General features: G+C 35.0%; 1 protein-coding gene across 8 annotated transcripts in view; it reads right to left on the bottom strand.

Annotated features, from left to right (window-relative positions):
• Nucleotides 1-27245, bottom strand: part of ADGRL3 (adhesion G protein-coupled receptor L3) — a 941368-nt gene that overhangs the window by 104035 nt on the left and 810088 nt on the right. For all 8 annotated transcript variants that reach the window (XM_072620873.1, XM_072620870.1, XM_072620866.1 and 5 more), the window contains one exon: nucleotides 2041-2250. In XM_072620873.1, coding sequence (XP_072476974.1) covers nucleotides 2041-2250 — 210 coding nt within the window. The remainder of the gene's footprint in view (nucleotides 1-2040; nucleotides 2251-27245) is intronic.

Genomic DNA, 27245 nt, shown 5'->3' with positions numbered 1-27245 from the left:
GACAACTCAAAAGTCATTAGTGGATGACCATTACAGTGACTCCAGTCCTAACTCTAGGTATCAGAACAAGAGGTAAAAATCTGTTTCATTTAAAAAGTGGCTTTTATTAATGATCAGTAAGAATACTGTAGGCTGTTGCCATGGAGATACACATGAGTCAGCAATGAGAATAATGTTTCTAGGGTAGAATCTGCTTTAGGAGGCATTCAAATCCAGTCTCAGATATGTTTTCACTGCATGACCCTGGGCAAAACATTTTTACCTCTGCCTCAGTTTGTACATCTTTAAAATGGGAATAATGATAACATCTACCTCTTAGGGCTGTTTGAGAATAAAATTTTGAGATAAGTTTGTGAAGTGATTTGCAAACCTTGAAGTGTTATATAAATGATAACGGTGATGATGATGAGATGATATAACTGTCCTGGCAAGGGGAGTACAGCTTGACTAGAGCCCAGCCTAGCAAAATCAGCCTCTACTAGGTTTCCCAGATGAGATCTGTCCTGGAATGAGGTACCTCGGATGCAGACAAAATGAAAGCAACTTTGTCATTTGTACTCTTTCTCTTTAGGAGTTTCTGATTTTAATAGGTCATGACGATACTTTAGGAGACTGTTTGCCACAGTCAGATAATTATAGCAGGTTCTAATAGTAGGTGATTTACGCAGGTAATGAAATGACAAATTCAGGGAGGTGTGTGTGTGAATGAGTAACATAATCACAATTCATATAGTCTGCCAGGGGTTACTGGGATTATGTTTATAAAGGCATTTATGTCTACTTGTGAACATAAAAGGCCCCTAAGGCTCTTTTACTTTTGATTTTCATGATATTATTATGTTCAGTACTAATCCAAGCTTATCTACCAAAATACCGTATCTAAAAGGGATAGTACATTTTATTAAAAGTCATTATCCCATTAGCATGAATTTCTTCTTCAGTCCCCTTTCCTCTATTAATGTCCTGAGGAAAAAAGGACTAAGTAGGCAAATGCTAAAGGGAACTGACTGGAAAAGAATAAACTCTAGAGCTTGAGGATAATATGGAAAGGGTAGGTTTTATTTGGCAAAAGGCAAAGTAGAAGTATCATAGATGGGAAACAAAGGCAAACTCTATTTCTGGTCAGACCTAATCATTTTGTCCCAGTTTTTCAGGATGCTCAATTTCCTTGATAGTGATTTTCAACAATCAGCCATTTGTTAATATTCAGGTGAAGATGGGCTCTGCCATATTGGGTTACTATGTGTAAGCTCAGCAAATATAAAATTCAAAGGAAATCATACAGCATTTTAAACACATGTTAATAGGAGAGTGCAATAATAAGTTCTGGGAGAAAGAACACAATTTTCCATTTCTTGCTTTTTATACTTAAAATCTCAACCATCAATTTTTGTGATCAAAAACAGAATGCTCTGTATTGTGGGGATCAGGAGGAGGAGAGCTGCATTTCAGAACTTTTAAAAGAAAACTTATTTTGATTGCTTATTCATATGTATACATTTTTTTCTGGAGAAAGCTGTTTCATTTATATGGGATAGTCAATTAAAAGTATAATGACTATAATTATATGTATTCCCATCATTAATCATGAATATGTAATCACAGCCATGAATATAAAACCAGCTTACTGTAAAAAAAAATTCCATACATATGGACATATATACTAGAGAACTGTATTAAGTTAATCCATTATTTTTAAGGCAACTAAATCTTGTACTTTTTAAATCCTTCCCCCTCCCACATTCCTTTTAGAAGCTCTTTTATAGATGAGAGCAAAAATGTACTGAATCTTAAAATATCAGTAAAGATCTAATGGAAAAAAGGTAATTGGCCAAACCCACTTAGAATGTATTGCCCTTCTTTTGTTTTCTCTATTTCTTGAGTTTTCCTGAAAATTCTAATGTCTCCTGTTTCTCTTTGCTTAGTCAATTAATGTGAATGGAACTGAGATCATTCAGCTAATGTTCAAGAATCACACAATCCCAGTAAACAACAGGCAGAAAGCAGGTAAATCCAGTAACTTTATTCCAAGTATCTTACTGGTTGGTCAGTTCGATTGATGCCAATCAAAAAGAGAAGCTCAGCTACAAAGAGGCTGATGCAGAGATTTTTATGGATGGTGTTACGGTCACTCTGAAGGCCACGGAAAAAGCAGAAGGTGAAGATGCAGATCAGGAGGCAAACAAGGGACAGGAGAATGCCAACCCACGTAATCACATCCAGAAGAAGGTCATGGACTGCATCACTATGCTGAAAACATAATGGAGAAAAGGTCAGTCAGTCACTGGTTGTAAGTGATTTTAGGTGTACAATAATACAGGATACTAGGTATAGTTTAATTGTAATCCATTCATTAATTAACTTTTCCACAAAGGACCCCTAATAAGTAGTTCCTCATTTTCGGCGTTTTCTACTCACAGATTTCAAAATCCATTTCTTATTCTTTTTTTCATGCCTTTTACTTTTCTGGAGTCAAATTGGGAAAGTTTGCATGTAACTCAAAATGAGAATGACAAAATCTAAGATTTGGAAAAAAAATTTTGGTCATCCAATCCTACTTTTGGATAGCTGCAATTACTGGAAGGATTTTCCTTAAATTTGCCTCTTTGTTACTTTTGACCTATTGTTTCTAGGTCTAGCTGTGGAGGTCAAACAGAACACGTTGTTTTTCCTCTTTCATATAACATCCATTCAAATACTTGAAAAACATATCATTTACCTCTGAAGCTTCCTCTTTTCCAGGTTAAGTGCCTCTAATTCCTTCAACTAGCCCTCACATAATCTGATCTTGAGTTCTTTCACTATCTTGGCCACTTTCCTCTAGACACTCTCCATATTATAAATCTTCTTTCTAAAATATTCTAGACATTAAGATTCTCTTAAGACAGCCAAAGAGCTCATTAGCTTTTTTGGCTGACCATACTATTGACACATGTTGAAGTTCAGTCCATTAAAAGCCTTGAGATATTTTGCAAATGGGCTGCTGTCTAACTATATCCTTTTTATACTTGTGAAGTTACTTTTTTGACCCTTTTCAATTGTAAAAGTGTACAAGGCTCTGTTTTAGAATAGTTCAAAGTCTAATGGGTGAGCCAATATACAAACATCTCTGTACAAACATACTATATACAGGATAAATTGGAAATAAAGAAAAAAATTAGAACTAAAAATTAAGAAAGTCTTCCTATAGACTGTAAGGTTTTAACTGGGACTCCAAGGAAGCCAGGATAAGAGATGAGTAAAGAAAGCACTCCAGACATGGAGGACAGCCAGTTATAATGTCTTATTTAAGGAAGAGCAAAAAAAGGCCAGTGCCAATGGATGTAGTGGGATGGGTAAGATATAAGAACACTGGAAAATAGGAGGGGGCAGATTTTAAAGGTTTTTGAATGCTAAATAGAGGATTTTATATTTTATTGTGCCGGTGATAGGAAGCCACTGGACTTTACTGAGTAGGTCTGTGACACCTTGTGACACTATGGTTTAGGAAGATCACTTTCACAGCTGAGTGGAGAATGGACTAGAAAGGGGAAAGCCCTGTGGTAGGGAGACCAGTCAATAAGTTATTGCAATAGTATTCAACCAAAGGGTGATGAGAGCCTATATCATAGTGTAGGTGTCATGGTGGCAATATCAGAAGAGAGAAGAGGCTGAATGTGAGAGGTGTTACAAAAATAACATGGGCAAGCCTTGGCAACAGATTGGCATGGGAAATGAAAGTTTCCAACAAGTCAAGAATGACACCTAGATGGTGAACCTGGATTACTCTAAGCACCTGGGTGCCTCAACAGTAACAGCCAAATTAGGAATATAGTGGAGGATTTACCAAGAAACATAATCAATTCATTTTTAGGTATGAGTATAAGATGTCTATAAGAAAAGATGTTGGGAAAGTAAAAAAAACCAAAATATGGCAACAGATTGGATGTGACCTGAGTGAAACTGAGCAAAAAGAGGATGACATTTAACTTGTTTGTAAGTCTGGTTGACTGAGAAGATGATGGTGCCTTCTACTTCCCTAGGGACATTTATACAGAGTAGCTAAGTTTCCTTTTCTTTTTTTTAATTTTGATTCAAATTTTAAAACATTAAAAAATTACTTGGAGTGTTCAGGCTATTTCTTAAAGATGACTGAATATTTTCTATCAATTGAATCCCTTACCCCTTGACCTGAACCCCGCATGTCTAATTCACTCAGGTACAAATATACATCCCCTATTCCACAAAGATCATTGTTGGAGTTCTATCAACTAATCCTTTTGAAATTCCCTCTTCATATGCCTAGATCTTCTTCTCATGAGAAATTTAAGCCATGAAATGAAATCTCATGGGAATTTAAGTGCATCTGCGCTGCTTTGTTCTCCAGAGGTCACTAATAAAGTAAAGAGTTATTGAAAGCTTAAATCCTTATTATTTGGGTGTCTGGAGTCTGGTTAGTCCTTAACCTGCTACATAATGTCAGCAGGTCCACTGGACAGGTCATACCTTTGACTGAAGGGAGAGATGCTATGATAGAAACTGAAGTAGCAAATTCAACACAGAAGCTTTCCATAATGGGAAAGGGGCCATGTAGAATACTTATGACAATGTGGTCTAGAGATCTAATGAGGAAAACAAAAGGAATAAAAGCTTTAAGTCTGCATGCCTTTGACTAATTGTGTTATTAAGAAGTATTTACTTTGTTTACTGCCTCCACATATTTTTATGAAACATCACACAGAGTTACAAACAAATGACTACCAGTTTTTAAAAAGTGAGTGGAAAGAGAAAATAGCCTCATTGTTGACAGGGAGAAAGGTCTCCAAAGACAGAAGAAGAAAACTTAAGGATTACTTTATATTTGGAGGTTGTCTTGTCTGACTATGATAAAGCCTTATCAGTGTCAAGTGTTTCTTATGTGAAACTATAAATACCCTCTCTTAAGCCCATCAAATACAACTTAATGAATGTCTCATTGTGCTGTATCATCATAGTGTGTGGAAACTGACATCAACATCAAATGTCAATGAAAGAAGCTGATTCCACAGTTTTGAATATTCTGTTGTAACCCAGAGAATACCGTATGCCATATATTCAGAGTGGATGCAAAATAGCTAATGAAGGAAATCTATTTGAAATGAAAATAATAGCACCATCCATTCTGAAGTCATTAGGGTTTCTTTACTTTGAACAGGGAGAATTCAATACATTGGATACTTAATAATTCTAAGTAAATATATAGCTCCAAATCTACTTCCAAGACACTATTAGCTTGTTTGTGTAATGTTATAATTAAAACAAAACAAAACAAAACAAAAAACCCTGCAGTCTTTCTTTACGCCTAGTTATTTATAAGGAGATTCATCTAGAATGCTCACAATTTCCCACTCATCCTTCTCTCTGTATTGCTAAAATTTTGACTGACAGTCTTAATCTCTTCTACCATCACTTAGTGCTTCACATGTCTTTGGACATCTTAATACACACTTTCTCTCCAAGTATCCCAACCACTTCAGATACTACAATGTTGGTAGGCTACTAGTTTTACCATTCTTGTCATTTCTTAACTCTTAGACTAGTGGCCCAAGTAAGTTTAGGGGGGAAAAAAAGTGAAAATGAACAAGGAACTGGGAACAAGATGATATAGACATGAGAAAATTTTGACCTTCCTTTGAAATACTGGCTTATAAAGTAACAATGCAAATTTATTATGGCAAGACAAAAGAGTTCATATCTGGGAAATATTGTGAGAATTTTCTTAGCTTTTAAAACAAAGTTTCATTTTCTTAAGGAAGAATTTATTTACATAATCTACAAATGAGGATTTTTTTTACAGAGTTAATTTGATGAAAATGGAAATAATAATTTTGAGTCACATTTTGTTTATTGCCAGACTTCCACTGATTTTCCAAAAAATTAATGTAATTATAATTTTGCTTCACAAGAATTGGTTTTATTATTTTTATCATCCTTCATTTCACAGTTAGGAAACTTGTCACATTAGACTTGAAAGCAGGTTAAGTATTGAGTTCTGAATCTACAAATAAAGTGTTATGCAAAAAATAAGATATTGTTATGGATATAGGTGCCATATAAAGATAAGACACTGTGGTTACTGCTACTCTTTGAATGATTGATCTGTGGGAGAGTTGGGAGCTTTGGGCTTTCAATTTCTACTTTATTCAAAGTAAAAATGCATGCTGCCAAAGGATTACAAAAGTATGGAAGAAAATAAGTAGTTCCCCTTCCAATTATACAGCATCCTGGTCACAGTCACAACTTATTGCTTGAAATTCTTAAAAGACAATCAAAAACCTTTCATAGGGAAAACTTACTCAGGTATAACTTAGGGGAAAAACATTTAAGATATTTTACGTTTCATCCTTCCAGAACTTTCTTGAAAACTGTGGATGAAATGTAGAATTTGATTGATTTCTGCAAAATTCTTCTTATGCTATTTCTGCTTTTAAAAATATTTCCTTATGTTTAAGATGATTATTCATGTATAGCCCATATCAGATTGCATCCCATCTTTGGGAGGGGGGAGGAAGAAGGAGGGATATTTAGAACTCAAAATCTTATAAAAGTGAAAGCTGAAACTAAAAATAAATAAAAGGAAAAAAAAACACTTCCTTCCTTTTCTTTCTTTCCTTTATTTTTTTCTTCAAAATTTGGATTTTGTTTCTGATGTCAGCATTTTATGACAGCCTCTTTCAAGTCAGGGATTATTTCAGGTATGTCTTTGTAGGCTTGTAGTTTAGGAGGCACTTAAGAAATGTTTGTTAAATTAAACTACATTTTAACCTACCTTTCTTGCTGTGACTTTGGTGGTCCTAATCACAAAATCCCAAAATATACCATACGCCTAAAAAACTGAGGCACATATTCAAAAGAAGAGTCCAATGTTAAACAATAATTTCCTGCCAAAATTACTTTGTCACTACCTTAAAGTCTCAAATATAGCTTAAAAGAAAGATAAGCCCAAAGATGTGACTCTTGTTATTTTGTTTATGAGTGAAAAGCTATAATAGTAATATTCTATTACACCCAAATCTGGTTATGAATGCTACAAAAAAAAAAAAAAAAGGTCTACTTCATTGCTTAAGACAGAGGGAGAAAAGCAAAAGCACTAAACAAAATGGAGAATTAAATGCTAAGATTTTTTCATTTTAATTCTAAAATGGGTGGGTCACAAAACAACAGAATATGATGTAAACAGTTTTAGCTATCTCCTGTCCCTTTGCTGTTCTGCACCTTCGTAATGTGGAGAGATCAACAATTTCCGATGCTGTCTGAAATCTTGTAATCTTTAATCTTTATTACAAATAATTTTTGTAATCTTTATCAGCCACTCTTGCATCAATTATCAAGAACCAGCTTCAGAGTCTTCAAAATAATAAGTTACCTAATGTTCCATTTGACTTATTAAAGCATAATGATGAGATTTTAAAATTAACTCTTAAATTTCCTGTGATCAGGAATATTTCTGATACAGTTGATATGAGCTCCACCTTGGCAGTTGAATGAATACCCCAAACTGATTTCAGGTGATCAGTTAGGCTTTTTGTTAGCAGGAGATTAGCATTATCGGATGAGCACTGTGTGACTACATAAATAAAATGTGGCACTGAGCTGCGTCTAACTGGCCACATAATCTAATCACAAAAGCCGCAACCTCAACCATGTCAATGCTTTGGGGTCATCTTGGTCTGAGTGGGGTAAAGAATAAACATATTTTTCACTTTAATGACAGTCATGGCTGAGATATAATTGAGGCAAAACATACGACAGAACAATCAGCATTTTCTTTTCTTTGGTTATTCCCAGAACTCTCCCGTGTATGGGAAGGGAGTATTAAATACTTTCTCTCTTCTCCCCTCCAAATGGATAACGATCATGTGAAGTCTGAAATGTGAAAATATCTGGACTCTCCATTTGAGCTAGTAGCTGTGTCCACAGCAGTAGCTAAAAGTAGGGTCTGGATTGGGAGGTGAGAGACACATTGAAGACAAACTAGATCTACCAAGAAAAAGTAGTCTCAAGCGCTAAACTTTATAATACAGCACAGAGCTACCTGTAAAGAGAACTTTATGAGGATTCATCAGGAGAAAATTACACTTAGTTCTAAGGTAGTAGTGTATATCTGTGCTTTCTCACGTGGGTTACCTTCCTCTACAAATATTTTATGTAGGAGAATGTGTCCCTGATTTAAGAGTAATTTTTGTATTAACGTGTCTTACTATACAACTTTAACAAATAACCATTTATGAAAGATAATTAACTTTTTAGTTATGTGATTACTTTGATTATTAATTGGTAATCAGTGAGAAACACACCAGTTGTTTTTTTTTCTGAGTCAGTAATAGAAAAACCCAGTCACATCAAAGTTATCCCTAGAATATTTAGGGGAGAAGTAGTCAATTGCCTTTAAGAGAACCTAGTATTCCAGTGCTAGTAGGAGGTTGAAGGAAACAGCCTAAAGGATATGCTACAGAAGGTATTTTATATTATGCTAAGTGAAGGAAGGTGGAAGGGAGTATAGACAGTCATAAAAACACTGAACTCTCTGGTTACCATGTAGTAAGATAAAGAACACACAGCAACAAACTATTTCTTGGGTACAAAACGGTATCACAAACCTCTTCTGTTTGAAATGAAAATAATAACAACATCCACTTTGGAGCTATTAAGAATTACTCATTTTGAATAACAATTCACATGCAGACTATTTAGTAATTTTAGGCAAATACCGGGATCTAAAATTTAAGCAGAGTTCCAGTTCACTAAACTAATCTGAGATACTTGTGATGGCCTTCAATGGCCTCTACTCCATCTCCTTTATTAACATGCTCCCTCACCAAAAAATTCTTTCTCTCAAGTGAGTCTCTTCACTAGTAGCCCAGTCTTCCCAAATCTGATTTATTTGGAGTCTTTTAACCATACATGCCCATCACTATAATGACTGAGTACCATAACACAGGGAAAAGAAAAATAGCTTGCATTTTATTTAGCGTAGGATTTGTTAGCATAAATGTACAAGTCTAAAATTTCACATGTGGTTTTGAGAAAATATCAATCAAGGTACGGTAAAAATGTTATAGAAGAAAAACAAATGTTTTGAAAAAATGCCAAACCAAAAATAGTCTGGGAAAAGGTCACAGTAAAAGGGATAGATAGAGAAAAAAATAGGAAGTGAGTGAACCGATGTAGGGTCTTACACAATAGGCCTTATGAGTTGAAACCCAACATTTTAAAAAGTAAGCTAGAATCAGCAGCCTCTGCGATCAACAGATTATTGGCTGAAACAGATTGTTCAGGTGGGAATGGCATAGAAGCAGGTAAGAAAAAGCACTTTTTGTATAGCAGCTTGGAGGGAAGTTAGGGTGAATAGACAGATTGTTTTTTCAGCTTTCCTATTTTTCCAAAGTTCCAATACTTCCTGAACAAAAGAGGATGTGAAACACAAATAGGTAACAATATCAGTAATAAGAACTCAACACTTCCAAAGTCAAACTGTCTTCTTTTATCATGCTCTAGCCTTGTGATATGTAGAGAAGTAAAGATTGTTAGACTTCAGCCCTTTGAGTTCTTGGGCTAAGAATAGGGAAAAACACAGAAAGCAGTCCTTGCACTTCTTTTTATAAACTAAGATACAAAGCTAACAAGATCTAAAGAAATGGCAAATTTCACAGCCGAGGCCCTTGATGGGTAGCTCAGCCCTTCAAATACAATCATCAAAATGATATACTTTTCAGTTATAACAAAGGTGAGAAAGGAATCATCCAGAAAATTCACCAAAAGTCCAAACTAAATAGGAAACTTCTCCTGAGAGAGATCAACCCAGTCTGATTCTTTGAAAATGAATAGACACTTTGAAAAAAAAGAGGAAAGAAATATAAGTAGCCCAAATTCAATTCAATAAATAACAACCATTTAATGAGTACCATCTACAGTACCTGCAGAGCAGTTTTGGCTAGGTGCTGGGGACACAAAGAAAAAGAGCAGCCTTTGCCTTCACAAAGTTTAATATCAGGGTGGGTGGGGTGGAGGAGGGGAGGGAAGGAGAACCATACCATGTACTCAAGTATGTACAATACCAAGGAATTTAAGGACAGAGAGAGCATAAGAAACATGGAAAGCTTCATGGAGATAATACACTCTGGGCTGAGTCTTGAAGGTTAGGATTCCAAGAGGGGGAAAGATGAAAAAAATCTGATTTTTTTTTTTTATTCCTCTGTAGATTGGACTCTGTAGAGTGGACTCTCTTGAAGTTCCTCTAGTTCCAGATGGGGTTCCATGCTAGTCCTCCTTTCCTGAAGAGTCTGATGCTAGCGAGGGACCCCCTTCTCTCTCTAGAAGGAACAGTCTAGGAAGACTTCAAAAACTGAAAGATTCTCTTTCTCTTCTCCCCAGAGAGCAAAGACTTCTAAGCCTTTTTTGTATGGAGAGACTTTGGCAGTTTGATGAAAGCAATGGACCCATTCTCAGAGTAAAGTTGTGAATGACATAAACTAATAAACATAGGATTACAAAGAAAACCAATTATAATGAAATATAAATGAAAAAAGATATTCATGGATGTAGGGTAAGAATACTTGCTTTAATTTGGAGTTATGCAAATAATGTGACTATACTCCCAAATATCAATACCATTATTTTTTGATAGTAAAGAATTAGAAACAAGGCAGATGCCCATTGATTGGGGAAAAGCTAAATAAATTGTTTCACATGAGTGTAGTAAAATATTACTGTGCTGTGAGAAATGATGAATCAGATTAAAAAAAAAGAGGCATGAAAAGAGCTACATAAACTGTTACAGAACGAAATAAGAAGAGCCAAAAAAATCATATACACAATGATATGTTCATTTGTTCAGTCATGTATGACTCTTCATAACCCCCAAGGACCATAGCATGCCAATACTGTCCATGGGGATTTTTTTTTTTTTTTTGGCAAACAGTGCTTTGTCATTTCCTTCTCCAATGGATTAAGGCAAATAGAAGTTGTATGACTTGCCCAGGGTCACCCAGCTACTGTCTGATTCCAAGCCTACCACTCTATCCACTGAGTCTTCTAACTGCCTCTACACAATGACTACAGTGGTATAAATGGAAAGAACCACACACACACACATACACACACACACACAAATAAAAAAATAAATGCTGCAAAATTATAAAGAACATGAATGACTTGAAAGAAATGAGAAGATATTCCCCTCCAACCCCTCTGCTGAGATAGAAGAACTACAAGTATTTCATATTGTACGTATTTTTCTAATTTTTTTGTTGTATTGATTGAACTGATTTTTTTTATCTTTAAAACATCATCTATTATGGTATGGATGGAATATACTGGATAGAGGGGTGAAAATAAAAGTGTTACCTCTATCAATGGCGATATTGGCCACATTTAGAAATAACAGATCTCTTTTTTGAAGTACTAAAGAATAAGTACCATCGTTGGAAACAGTTTACATTTGAAACCCACATAATATTCTTACCAGCTCTAACAGAAAACAGAAAAAAAAAAACCAAAACATGTCACCTGGATGATAAACCACATACTAACCTCGACTAAACGTAAACCTAGTCAGTGTCTCATGGACCCTTGTACTATGAAACCTAATGAAAATCAGTATGCAAGATAATCATTTTGGTGTTTGGAATTGAAATTCTAGATAGTATAAAACAAGGCTGTATCCCACATAATCAGTTAGGAAAGACCTTTTGGAATGAGATTATCTAGTTTAAAACTGTCATTGTATCTCACGTGCACTTCTTTCAATTAATACAGAAATGCTGTGATAGCCTTTAAAAGCTGACTTTTAGATGGCACTTTAATGTCTGTAAAGTTTTGCTTGACATGTTATTTCATTTGATTATTGTAATAACACTGGAGAAGTACGGAATCACTTGAGAGCTCACAATTCTATACCATAATCAACCGGATATTATCAGCTAGAGGCAGGATGCCTGACTTCCTTATACCTGGAGGACATATGCTTCAAATTCATAATAACAACAGACAACAACAATGCATTTATAGAGCATTTTAAGGTTTGCAATGAACAAGTGAAGACGATGAGAATAAGGGAGGGTAAGTGACTTTTCCACACTTAAAAAATCAATAAATGCTGGAAGCAAGAGAAAGATGCAGCATTACAAACAGAAAAGAGTGCTGGAATTGGGAGAGACCTAGGTTCAAATCCCACACTAACATTTACTAGATATAGAAGTTATTTTGTCCCCCTGAACCTCAGTTCTTTATTTATAAAACAGGAGAGGAAGGAATATATGAAGTAAAGATAATATGAAAACAAAAGATGTAAACAAAAGGGTCATCTTTCTAAAATTTACTGATTTAACGCAACACCAATCAAACTGTCAAAGGATGAAGTTATACCAAAATTCATTTAAATGAACAAAAATTCTAGATTTTCAAGGGAAATAACAATGACAAGCAAAAAGTAGGGCTGAAAGGGACCAAAACATTGCTAGATTCCAAACTATATTATCAGGCAGTAATTGTCAAAACTAGTTGACAATGGTTGAAAACTTTCTTTAAAAAGTAAAACAAAATTGATATGCAAGACTCAGAAGCAATCAAACAAGCATTGATCAAATATATGCTGTATTAAGTGCCAAGCACTATGATAAACACTGCAGATAACAAAGAGGGAGCAAAAAAAACGCTTGCCTTGAAGTAGCAAAGAATCCATGAATGCAGTAGTCCAGTGTTCAATAAAGCCCAGAACACAAACTACTGAGGGAAGGACTCCTGGAAAGCTGAAAAGCAGTTCAGCAGAATGTTTAGACCACAATATTACAATATCTACATGATGGTAAATTCCAAATGGATGCATAACCTAAATATTAAAAAAGGCTCTTTTTTTAAAACAGGAAAAAAAGTAACTTTCACAACTATGTCTAGAAGGATACTCCTTAACAAAAGAAGAAATTGTGGTGACCACGAAATATTAAATAGATAATTTGAACAAAAGTAAAAAACCTTTACACTAGCAAAAATATACACCAGTGGAATAAAAATGAAATTATCATATGAGGAAAATCAAAATCACTGCACCCAGTAGTGCAGTGAAAAATCCAGCCTATGAAATTGACATCAATATAAAAGGCCAATAATCATTTCCCAAATGATGTTGCCAAAGGATATGAACAACTTTTAAAAGCAGTTTTAAAAATAATTCTAAATTATTAACAACTCTATGTGAAAGATTGCTCCAAATTCCATTCATTAAAGAAACACCAATTAAGCAATTCTGATGTTTCACCTCAAACATCTTTCAAAGTGATCAAAGTGATAAAAGATGAAAATAATCAATACTGGGAGAGACTGTAGAAAGAAAAGCATTTTAAAATGCTGTTGATGGAGATGTAAACTGATATAATTTCTGTAAAACAATTGAGAATTATGCTAGAAAACTCACTGTTTATAATCATTTGTCCCATAGATCTCACTAATACACATACACCCTAAAGAAATATGAAACAAAAAGGTTCCATAAAAGGCAAAATGTTGGAGTAGAAAAGAAAGAAGAAGTAGAAGAAAAATGAGTTTCTGTTGTTTTATTTCAGTAATAAACTCCTTTAAGGCAATATCTGTCTCTTTTTTTCCTGTTTTTCTGTTTTGCATTTCTATTCCCAGAACCTAGCAAAGTGCTTAGAATATATAATATATATGTAATATGTAACATATAATAAATAAATGCTTGCTGAATTGAGACATCCATCTACTGAGGAATGGTCAAAAAATTGTGATATACAGGTTTAGCAGAATACTGTCATACCATAAATAATGATGAATACAAGGAATTCGAAGAAAAAAAAACTGGGGAAGATATAGAAATTGATAGAGAATCAGAAGAAGCATAAAAGGTAGCCTAATTTTGATTTACTGCAATGACCAGTTTTGATATCAGAGAATAGATGGTGAAACAGTCCTTCTCTCATCCTAATAGAAAGGTCCATGAGTAGTTGTCAGGTGGTTTTCTTTGACTTGTTTTCCTTTGTTAAAAGGGAAATGTCTTTTTTCCATTTTAAAGCACAGAGACTTGTAATGATATTAATAATAACTATTAATCTTATATTTTGATAGATTGAGAACATCTCTCTTTGATTGAATCACACAATCAATCAATCAACTAAGGCTTAAACTAGATGTGAGGAAATCTTAGGCACATCTTTTAAATCAATCAGTTAAAGTGTAAATTAAAACTGAAGGAGAACAGACATTCAGAACGGGAATATATGCACATACACAAAAAGAGAAATTTTGTTAAACTTTTTAAAGTCAGGCCAAGTCAATAATTTATTAAGCATCTACTCTGTGTCAGGCACTATGCTTAGCCATGGGGATACAAAAAAAGGCAAAAAATAACCTATATCTTCAAGGAATCCACAGTCTATTTTTTTTTTATGAAAATATAAACATATAACAGAAGTTTATGTTCTTTCGCTATTGAAATGTTTGATTTTGTTGATGATTAAGTTAGTACTAAAAAAGAATATTGAAGGATAATTATAATAATGAATCCATCTGTCCTGGCTAAGTGGATTTACTTAGAGATAAAGATGTTAGTTAACAAAAATTCGCTAGCCCTGCAAAAAAGAAGAGATTATTTTTCCCTCTTTTCCCTTCCAATATGTTTCTTACTATTTGTGGAGGACCTATTAAAGAATCATCTCTATAGGTCTCTATGTGTGTGTTCTCAACTAGTAACAATAGGAAAAAAAAAAGGAAGATGGTTAAAAGTAGATGAGGGAGCATTACTTTATATAAATGAGGATTAGTAAATGATATTTAATTCTTTCCAGATCCATCCAGTATTAGATGTTAATTCCCCTTCTCAGAATATACTTTGGAAATATGGTGAATCTCCCCTCCCAAAATTTTGGTGCATAACAAAGTTTTATGTTTCAACCAGAAAAAGAATTTTCTTATGCCTATAACTTGGACTGGAAATAGTCAACTCTTAAAGTAGTTAGCCAGAATTTGTGCTAATGTTTTTATTAACTATTTTCATAATCTAAGAAGCTTTAAATTTAATTCTTGGATGGGGAAGTAGCCACTGGAGATCTGCAAGCAGCAGTTCTAATATGTGTGTAATGAGGCACAGAGCAAATTAAATTTAGGTGCGGTCCCTTGATCTAATTGTGCCTAGAAAAAGGAAACAGCATTCTGTTCCTTTTCATTAATGGTGGTAGAGCCATCTTTTCTTCCACATATTGCTTTGTTTAAGCCCTTGAAAAATCTTATTTATGTTAGTTGTCCCTAGTGACTCTCTTAATACTCCATACAAATAGCTCCTAGAGAAAATCTGGTCTAAATTCCTAAAGACTCTGGTAAGTACACAGTTTTATCACTTTATTTCTAGAAATAATGGAATGAAAATGCTTTTAGAAAATAGTACATCAAAGTATTTCCTGCATCACATAAAGCAAAACTTCAAGATCCAGGGAATGGAGAATTTGAGGGTAGAAAATCCACTTTCCCTCTATTTCTCATCAATAGGGAATGCTAGCATTAAGAACGTAATAGACAGAAACAAAAAGGGCATTTTTAGAGCCTAAGAGTCTCATTTACTTTTTTGACAGGGTTACTAAAATGGTAGGTGAAGGAAATGTTACAGCACTTGTCTTCCTAGAGTAGAGGGTCTCAGTCTCCTTCCAAGGCTAAGACTGTGATTCTGGGAGTGAAAAGGGGATTGGTATTTATTTTGAGAGAATTCTAAAATCTTCCCAATCATGGAATGACCAGGAACAGCAGAAGGGGAAAGAGGTTAACTAGGTTACTATACTTCAGCCAAAGTACTTAAAGGAACCAGATAATGGGAATGGGACTGGGCTGAGAGATCTGTGGTAACCCCAGTTTTTGGTTGTAGGCCTACTTTTCTTCTGTTGACAACATAATAAATGGGGTGCAGCAGGGAGTGGTAAGAGGGTGAGTGACTGCATTTGGATGGGCTCAAAGTTCATGGTTCCCCAGAACCACATAATAAGCAAATCCAGATCTATCTAGTCCAATGAATTGTGTCAACTGAACTGATTCTCAAATTTCCTGATTCCAGAGAAAGAAGAAAGTTTACTTATCACTGAACATAAGCAACACTCAAGCAACCCTTAAATTAAAAGAAAAAAAAAAGGAACAAGCATTTATTAAACACCTATTATTTGCCAGACACTGTGCTAAATACTTTACAAATATCTCATTTGATCCTCTCAATCACTCTGGGAGGTTACAGCTGAGGACAATGAGACAGACGAGGTTTACTGACTTGCCTAATATAATGCATCTAGAAGTACCTGACACTACATTTGAACTCAAGTCAGGTATTCCTGACTCCAGGCTCAGCAATATATGTACACTGTTAACTTACAATTGCAGAAAGCCCACTAGAAGAAAGAAACAGAAGGGTGGAGAGAAGAGAAAATGACAGATTAAACATAAACCCTCTTCTATACCTGACTTTGCTAGGTATTTCTGAACTTGTATTTGAAAATGGGACCCTAACATTCTACAATCTGATAGTATCAGTACTTCCAAACGCATCATGAAGCCACATGATTCAGCAAAGCTGAAAAAAGGTTTAGATTAGTCTCTGTCTTATGCAATTGCTACACCTCTCTACTTAGTACTAAAATCATGCCATATCTTCTTTCTCACACTGATAAAAAATTTATAACTAAAACTTTCTCATTTAGTGTAATGCCATCTCTGTAAAAGGAGAGGCGATGAAGTGGTTTGATTTCAAATGACTTCTTAAAAAAAACGTAGGTTTTATAAGATCAAAATCATTGTAAACAGGACGAAAGAGACATTATGTAGTTTATCAACAAAAAGATTTTAATATGAGCTGGAAGGCACGATTTCAAAGAATAAGATAGTAAGAATATATGTGAAACCTTAGATTCCCAGAAGGGACCTTTCAAACTCTACCCTGTCTAGAGATGATTCAGACTTAGTTACATGCACAATGCCAAATGAATGCTCATACAAGATGAAAGATACAGTAAAAACAATAAAAAGTTACTGATATGGTTTTTCTAGGGATTTTTTTCTAGATTGAAAATTTCTCTCTAAAAATGTTGATTTATATTTACTGATGTTTATGTTCTCTGACCTAGAGATTTGATATGTTCTTATTCAAAAAAAACCCTCTCTATACTGAGTTAAAAACATGTAATAAAAATATTTAAAATAACGCCCCATATTAGCATTTAATAGATTGGATAAATTTTTACATACATGTTAATATGATCATATATTCCAAAGTGAAACGGATCTCAAAGAGCATCCTGACCAACCCCTTCATTTTGAAGATATAGAAACAGAGACTTGCCCAAGGTCACAAAGGTAGACAGTAGCAGAGTTTGGATCTCATTTGTAGCTTACAAAATCCTGAAAATGATATGGAAGTTATTATTATCCTGATTAAGCCAATTAGAAAACAGACACATAGAAGTTAAATGAATTGCCCAAGATAACAAGGTTTACAAACAACAGAACAGAAAGTAGCCTACACCCCTGACCTCAAGTCCATTACTGTTCCTCTGAAACCAAGTCTTGGAATGTACTGATGTGAGGTTACTATTTGAATGAGAGCTGAATTACTGAGGACCAGAAGGTAATGTTCATTTTTTATTTGTCAAATGCCTCTGTGGGTTCTTGATCTCTTCTCGCCTGTCAAGAGACTCTAAATCTGGTAACTCCAAATGGTCAGCTACCATGTAAGTTCAGCATAACAATCCATGACCATTAGTCTAAAACAATAACTGTAGCATGTTCCCATTTGTAAAACATTCTCCCTATTTTATACATTTTTTAACAACTTTCTGAATAACTTTTGTTACTGTGAAATATGCATATGCCCAAAGGAAGACAGACCAGGACACAGCAAATCAAGACACTTTTGTTTCATGTTTTAAGTGAGCTCAGTGTTTTCAAATGGATAAACTTAAGGAATGACAATAAATATATGAAATAGCTAAAAAATACATGAACAGACAAGTATTTCTCACATCTATTGAACATACCTCATATAAGAATAAGTGATATTACAAATTGCAAATAAAACAGATTAAGCACATTGCAACTAAAGAAATCAAGCTTCCTTAATCCAAGTTTAGAGAGCACCTTTCTTTTCTACCAGTTTTAAGGAGGCTCCACTTCTCCCACCTCTCCCACCTATGCAGGAGAAATCAGAATGGAAAATAAAACAAACTTTTGGATTTATAGACAGGAGAAGAGTTCATGATAAAACAAATGATAGAGAGGTTCACATAGTGTGGACAATTTTGATTATATAAAACTGAAAGCTTTTGCACAAACAAATCTAATACATTAAAAACTAAAAAGGAAATAGGTAAGTGGGGGGACAAATGGTGGAGGGGCTGTAGGAAAATTGGCACACTGTTTGTGGAACTGTGAGTTGTTCCAGGTTTTTTGGAAAGCACTTTGGACCTACATCCAGAAAGTTACCAAATTCTTCAAGCCTCTGACCCAGCTAAAACACTACTAGGCATATGTTCAAAAGGAATCAAAGAAATAATGATAAAAATAAAAATGTTCAAAAATAGAGTATCTCTTCTCATAGTAGCCAGAATAGGAAAGAAGGTGTCCTCCTACTGGGGAATGTCTAAACAAATTGTCTATTAACATAATGTATTAAATAACATAACATATTACTGTACCTCAAGAAATGATGAAAAGGCAAAATTCAGAGAAAACTGAGAAAACTTCTATGAACTGATACAGGGAGATGTGAGAACTGGGAGAACAGTTTGTATGATAACATTATAGAAAAAGATAACTTAGAAGACTTTAGACCTCTCATCAATTCAATGATAAACCAAAATAACTTCTAAAAGAATCAAGATGAAACATCCTATATACCTCCTGAGAGAAATGATGAACTTAAAATGCAGGAAGTGACAAAATTTTCAGACATGGTTAATGTGGGGATTTGTTTTCTCAAATTATGCAGCTATATGATGAGGGTGGCTTTATTTATTTTTATTGTGTGGCAGGAGGTCATTGGGAGGGAGAAACTAATAAAAATGCTTGATAATTGAAAGAATAATAAAGCATAAAAAGGAAAGTAGAACAAAGGAAGACATCTCCAATTTCATTTTTCTTCTCTGTGGTTCTCCTCGCCTTCCCATACGCTACCTCGGTGCTTAATGGGCATAGCAGAAGCAGCAGTGTCTGCAAATATTTTATTTTTTAGTCGTAGAGAAACTGAACATGGGAATAAGAGGCAAGGGAAGAGAGACAGAGATGACTCTTCTCAATTTCTTTCAGGAAATTCTTTGAGGAAGTTGATGTTTTGAGCTCTAGGGTTCTCAGAGGTCCACTGTGGTAAGAATCTCTCTGTTTTATCCCAACACTTAGATACTTTGAGGCACCTGGGATTTTAGATACATTAGCACAGACTACAACACACCCCTGCCTTCTTATCAAATTTATGTCCTTTCTATAAACTACCATAAAGCCTATTTCCCATACTAAAATGTCCAGTATTTTCAGGATTGACGTAGCTCATATGAAGCCAAACTGAGTCGTCTTCTCTAGTCCCAGAACTCTAGAAGAGGACTTGTTTTCTCTTTCTTGAGATGCTAAAGGAGGCTACAAGTTAAAAGGGTGACTAAATTACTCATGGGTAATTCCCTTAATTTCTTTTGTGCTAGGCAGCTTTCAAGGAAAATAAATTGCAGAGAAGGCACCAAGCAAATGACAGAAGGAATTTTTTTATGTGGGAGTTCACTATTCCAGTGTCACTATACCTATTCAATATTTTTAGTTGCTTCTAACAAACAGGTAATTTCCTGTTAGATAATTAATTGGTATGGTGTGGGGATCCAGAACAACTAAAGTTATGGCAATTATCTTTCAGGAGTTTACGCTTTAAATCACATAGTGCATATAATTTTTTTGGGCCAACTGTTAATATTATCAATGTAGGGGAACTTTCTCTACCAAGGCAGATTAATGCCTACTCTTAAATTTCTAGTCTGAGGTGCCAGGGGCAGACCTTGAACCTCCATCGTCCTGACGTAGTGCACTATTCTGCATACAAGTATACATTCATTTTATATCACCTTTGTTTTTATGTCACCTATGTTTTCTAACACATACCACCTTGAATGACCCTACTGAATAATAATACTAATACCTACTTTCCAGAGTTGTTGGAAGGATGAAATAACCTATTGATAAAGTGCTTTGCAAATCTTAAAGTACTACATAAAAGGTATTATTTTTATTTTCTGACATTATTTGGAATGCTACAAACTCAAAGTCCCCCACCTGTGAAAACAACAACCAGATGAAAACGTACCTTCCCACTTTTCTCGGTGCAAATTGTGTTCAATATAATTTCATAATATTCAGTTTTAATGTTGTTGCATCATCTGTCTCTCAATCTCTCTTTTGCGTTTTGACCTTTTGATTTTAATCTATGTCAAGTGGCCTCACAAGGAACCTTCCCTTCCCTTCACAATGCAGAACAACAACTGCTCTTCAGCTTGTGGTTTTAGAAAGTTGCCTGGCATACGGAGACATTAAGTAATTTGCCTAGGATCAGACGGCCAGGAAAAGGCCTTGACATCCTGTTTCCCTGACTTTGAGACCCTCTATTCATTATCTCACTCTGGTTCATTAATATGAATAATAAAGTTATTAACACAAATTTTCTCTAATGTTTCAGTACACTGGATCCTGCTTTTCTACTGACTTCCATTATAAAGTCAATGATGTAGTTCTGTAGGATGTATATTGACCTGAAGATAGAGGAAAATTACATAAATTCTATAAAATCATATGTTTAAGGAAAATCAATAGAAATTTCCTTGAGGTCAGGGAACTGTGTTTTATTCATCTCTGTGTCCTCCCCCTTCTTCCCGTAACTGGTAGGCACTCAATACACAGTTGTTGAATTAATGAGTTGAATGAAATATTAATCACAACACTTAAAATGGATTAAAACAAAGGTGCTGAAGCAGAATAAATTCATGTATAAAATTCTCAAACCACATCAAATAGAACATAAGTGCCTTCTTCCCCAAATTTTGTTAATTCTGGGTGCCTTTCTTATCAACTTATAATATTCAGCTTCCTATTGCATCCAGAGAAAGAAATGATAAATAGAAGTATGCACAGAATGGTTTTTGCCTATATGTATATGTACATGCTTGTACACACGTACTTGTTTCTAATGGTAGCAGGAGAGGGGGGTTGGAGGAAAGAAAAAAACAGGAAAAAAGATAGTTACATGACAATTTTATTATATATTTAAAAAGAATAACAAGTTGTATGCAATAGATTTGCAGTTTTATGTGAGACCATCTTTTTTTCACTCTTTTACTATGTTATGGAAATACTTGCTTTATTTCTTAAGTAGAGAATAAAATAAATAGTTTTTTTTTGTTTTTTTTTTTTTTAAACAAAGGATCCATCCATTGGAAAATGGCTGAACAAAGCATGATATGTGAATGTAAAGAAAATCTGATTGTGTCATGAAAACTTAAGAGGACTGGACCAATGAAAGGTGAGTGAGCAGAAGCAGGAGAATGGTTTACATGTGATTGCAACATTATTATCAATATCAATAAGCATTAATTAAGTGCCACTCTGATAAGTGCTAGATTATGAAGAAAACCAAGGAAATATTTAAGAACTATGATCAACGCAGTGACCAAATAAGATTCCCCAAGACTGATGATGAATTTTGCCCTCCCTCCCCGACAAACTGCCTCAGCCTACTGGATTAGAAGGGCAGAATAATACATAGATATCTTCAAACAAGAACAATGTGTGAATTTGCTTTGCATGGCTATACTTACTGTAACAAAGGGAGGGCTTTTGGGGGCAAGGGGAGGGCAGGAAGGAAGGAAGGAAGGAAGCAAGGAAGGAAGGAAGGAAGGAAGGAAGCAAGGAAGGAAGGAAGGAAGGAAGGAAGGAAGGAAGAAAGAAAGGAAGGAAAGGAAGGAAGGAAGGAGGGACAGAGGAAGGAAAAAAGGAGGGAACAAAGGAAAGAAGTAGGGAAGGAAGGAAGAAAGAAAGGAGGAAGGGAGGGAGGAAAGAAGGAAAGGAAGGAAGAGAAAGAAAGGTTCATAAATTATTTAAAAAATAAAGAGAGCAGAAAGAAGTTCTAAAGCAGACAGGGAAAAGCAGAACGGCATTAGAACTATCATATTAAATTTGAGTATGCAAAGGAAAAAATACAGTAGACTCTATGTACTGAGGAAAGAAAAAACAAATGGTATGTAACAGTTAATACTTTCACATACTATCCTCTTGTTTTTCTTTTTATACAGAAACATTGTGTGTGTTGCTATTTACCAAGTTCAAGTTCATAATGAAAAAGAAAATTAATTAAAAAAAATGAAAAAAGCTATGGCACTTCTCACCAAGCTTTTGCTGAGCTTTAACCCTTCGTAAAAATATAACTAGTCAAACTTAACTTTGAACCTTCAAATTTTCCCCTTTTTGAAAACCCTTTTCTCCCTCCATAAACTAATCTGTGTGGGTTAGAGCAATCATTATCTTTCTTTGATATAAGACAGGCTTTGGGATTGCTAGTTTTCTTCAGGAAAAACAAAACAAAACATCATACTCTGCCATACTGATTTAGAAGGCACTTAGGATACAAAGGAACGAAGTTAAACACCGGCAAGGAGAGTTAGGTTTATAATAAATGAAGGAATCTATATAGTTATACTAAAGAATGCTATAAATTTAGAATTTAACTAGGAGGAAACAGAATGGAGACCGTGGGAAGGATCCAAAGCTAATTTAATGAGAACCACACCTGCCAAAGTTTAGGCAGGGAAGCCTTTCAAAGGGGAAAAAATCATGCCAAGCATTTTTTAAAAAAGAATTACAATGTTAGTAGGGGAAGAACTACAGGAGATATAATATACAAGCCATTTACCAAAAAAAAAAAAAAAATGATTCAGTGTTTCACAAAAGTCACAGAGGAAATGTAATTAAAGTTGGCTAGAAACACACTGTCACTGACAAAAGAAATGGTTCACAAAGTACAAAAGGGAAACAGTGAACTACTAAGGATTACTGCACGAGGGTACCGAACAATTGCGTTTTGATCCCCTAAGCCTAACAGTTTGATGAGCAGTATGAAAACTGAGTAAGTTAAATGGATACAGACATAGCATAATGGAGTAGAAAGAACACTCGCTCTCTGCCTTTAGATTCAGAAGACTTGGCCAAGAAATCAGGAATGGCCCTAACTAGCTATGTGGCATTGGTAAGTCACCTAACCCCTCGGAGAAAAGGGCAAAAGACTAGAGATCTGGGACTCTGAGGGTCATCTTCTTGAAGGTCACCCATGTTTTACATGACTAAAGCAGCATTCAAACATAGGTTCTCTGCTCTCAACTCCAATGTGCTTTCTACAGCACACAAGGTCAAATGGGGTCACTGCACAGGAACAAATGCTCATCTGAAAAACTAGAATGCTAGTAAAATTTACACTACCTTGCTCACATAGTTATCATTAGAAAGGCAATTTTTAAAAAATAAAATGCTAGATAAGAGAAAGAGATCTGTAAAAGCAATATGCCAAAAATATAGGACTTAAAGGTACTTTATTAAAAATTTTAAGTGTATTCCTAGCTATTTTAGAAAATGCCACTACAGCATGTTGGTCGTTTCACAGAAGGAAGGAATTAGTGCAATAGGATATGGAATAGATCCCGGGTTTGGAACCAAAGATCCCAGGTTTATATCATAATCCTACCTGCATGACATTGGGGAAGGACTTTTACTTCTTGTGGATTTTAATTTACTTATCTGTCAAATGAAGGGGTTAGGCTAGATTATGTCTAAGGTCCTTTTCCTATTATCATTCCAAAATGTCTATAACTTATTAATTCCCTCTATGTAAAATTTTGACTAAGCAGCCATATCCCTGAACTTGAGATATCTCCATGGTTTATACTTGCAGTATTGGTTCATTCAAACTCTGGGCTACTCTTGGTATCTTTATAAATTCATTATGTTTTAAAATTCCAGTTTTCTTTAGGTATGATCTATAATTGAGAAATCAGAGATAACCATTCAGGAGCAGACTTTTCTTCCTTTTCTAAACTAAATAAAATGTTAATGTTACTATAAATTATCATACATGCTGGAAGGAAAATGACAACATGGGAGAGTGGACTAAGGGCTGGTCATCAAGTCAGGAAGGTCAGAGTCCATAGTAGCTATGTGATTGCCTGTAGACATGTCAGCCTCTCACTGTTCCCAAAGAAAATCTCTAAAATTTGAGATGAGCTTCTTATTTGTATTGGTGCTACATGATTATGAAATTATACGTCCAGACCAAAATGAAACAAAAAGCCTCATCTGTTTAAGAAATTTGGTCTGTATTGTGAGTTTATTGGTCTAGGGACCTCTCTTGTCTCTTGAGAAATCCCTCTTGTCAATGCTCAGCAATTATTCTTTCAGTTATTATCTAGCAAAGTTATCTAGGTGCAGTTAGAGGTTGAGTCACCATATAACTGGTATATATCACAGGCAGTACTTGTACCCAGATCCTCTTGAAACCTGGAGGTCAGTTCTCTATGCACTGCTCCATGCAGCCTCCGATAAGAAATCACAAGAAATGAAGTGGCACTTTAAGGCAAATATGAAAGGATTTAAAAAGTACCTTATTCGAAAGAAAAAGAAGGAATAGATAATTTATGTTACATGAAAATGAAAACTTTTGAAGAAATAAACTGGATGAAATTAAGGTAAAAGGGAAAATATTGCTTCAGAAAAAAAATTCTGCATCAACTATCTGAGAATGGTCTGATAGCCAGGATAAATATGGAATTAACACAGATGCATAAGAGCAAGTGCCATTCTGCAATGGATAAGTGCTCAAAGGATACGGAAAAAAAAAATTCTGAAAAGAAAAATTACAAGCTGTTAACAACCATATGGAATCTTGTTCTGCAGAAACTCTCCTCCCAGAAGCCATGGTAAAAGTATGACTCCTCACACTTCATCCTAATAAAATATGTTTTCTTTAAGATGAGTGTACAAAAATAACAAGAGAAATGTAAATTAATTTAATTCTGAGGATTCACCTCATATCGTGTAAATTGACACAAGTAACAAAAAAAGAAAAACATGGCACTGGTCAAAATAGAAGAGACTGCAGAAAGACAGGGATGCTAATATATCATTCATGGTGCTGTTAATTGGTCAAACCCTTCTGTAAAGCAATTTGGAATTATTCTAAAAAAGAAACTAAATGTGAATTCCCTTTAGACTTGGAGATTTCACTGCTAGGTATTTATTTAATCTTCAAAGAAATAAAGAAATGCCTCATTGATACTATAACATTCATTGCATCATTTTTGTGGGTGCTCATCAATTGGAAAAATAACCAAAGTATGGTACATGAATACAATATTGTCTCATTGCCATGTAAGAAAGGATGGGCATAAGGAATTCAGGGGGAAGAAATAAAAAACTTCCATGAACTGATACAGAATAAAGTAAGCCAAACTGGGAAAACAATATATCCAGCGACTAAAATGTCAATGGAAAGAATCATAATGTAAAGTTGGCTGGATATTTTAATGACCAAAACTTGTTCCCAGAGGAAAGCTGAGAAAAATGTACCTTCCTTCTTTCATTGCAGAGGTAGGGCACTATGTTTGTGTAATATTGAATATACTGTCAGTGAATGAATGAGTGAGTTTTGGTGAACTTTTCCCTTTTCCTTTAAAGTCATTGTTGCAAGGGGAGGGAGAGGCATCCATCCAGAAATGAATGTGATACAAAAACAAACAGTATTGCTGACTAGGTGTCATTATTTCTGCTTGTACAGGTGAAAGAGAACCAGGTTGGTGGTGAGCCAGTCGATAAGCAATTATTAATTTCCTATTATGTGCCAAGTACTGTGTTAAGCTCTAGGGATACAAAGAAAGGTGAAAGATGGTCCCTGCTCTCATGGAGCTCGTGCTCTTATGGGGGAAACAACATGTAAGCAGCTATACACAAGTAAGTTATATCCTGGGCAAATTGGAAATATTCAAAAAAGGAAGTCACTAGAATTAAGAGGGTTAGAGAAAGACTTAATTAAAAAAAGATAGGATTCTAACTGAAAGTTGAAAGAAGTCAGGAAGCAAGGGGGCAGAGATAGGGAGGTCTTCTGAATTCAGAAGACCTGGGTTTCATGCCCAGTTTCACTATTTACTAGATATGTGTTCTGGCAAGCTCTCTGAACTCCCATTTGGTAACCTCTACAATCCATTTTTTAAAACATCTAAGATTCTACTTAATTTATGATTCAGTTAATTTACCTTAATTTAGGATTCCTGATATAATTTAACTTTTTTCCTTCATGTTGAAATCCATGAGAAGTATTTATGCTTAGGGATACATATAATACAAGGTGGAATGTGGTAAAGGTAAAGAAAAGATCCAGAAAAATTCTATCTACTTTAGATGTGACAGATTTTTCATTTTTTTTTCACCTTTTCTGTCTTTTTAGGCTGTTCTTCCTGGGTCTAGCAATGGGTATAAAAGCTCTTTCTTGTGCTTGTATTCTGCATGGTTCAAACTGAACTCATTGAGAAAATGTGGCTATCCAGCCCCCCTCCCTTTTCATGTTTGTCCAAAAAAAAGAGTTGGCATCATTTTACTGGCTGATACGAATCCATTCTCCTCTAGTGTCTTCCTTCTAAGTCTCCAGCTCAGGTTGTTTAGCACATAATAGAAGGAATCTACTCCCCTCTGCTTCTTCAAGGATTTAGTGACAGCTAGCCAAAATGGCTTCTCTTGACAGCAATTGCCTTTTCAAAGGACTAAAACCTCTTTTGAACAATTTCAAACATTTTTTTTACATGAAAACCAGAACAAAGCAACAGTTATTGAACGTTCAGAACAGTAACTTTTCTGCCCCACATAAGACAAGAGACAGAAAAAGATGAGTTTTAAAGACCAGACACAAAGTTAGAGAGCTGCAATTGAATCTTCATTTGCCCTCTGAGAAATTTCTCTCTTTCACTGGATCCTCTTCTTTATCCTATCCCACTAATGCAGGCAATTCACGAGGCTCTGCGCTGTTCTGTCATTTCTTTCCATTCTCACTCTCCCCTTTCTGCTCAACTACCACACTTTCACTTGCTGCCTTGACACGGATGACTCTCAGCTCCTCTCATTCAATCAGAGAAACTCAGTTTTGAAGCACCCTATCATCCAGTCTGAAATATTGCGTTCATCCTTCA

The sequence above is a fragment of the Notamacropus eugenii genome, chromosome 6, assembly GCF_028372415.1.
Source record: "Notamacropus eugenii isolate mMacEug1 chromosome 6, mMacEug1.pri_v2, whole genome shotgun sequence".
NCBI classification, from domain to species: domain Eukaryota; kingdom Metazoa; phylum Chordata; class Mammalia; order Diprotodontia; family Macropodidae; genus Notamacropus; species Notamacropus eugenii.
Note: the sequence above shows the minus strand (reverse complement) of the source record. Positions and strands in the feature narration are given on the sequence as shown.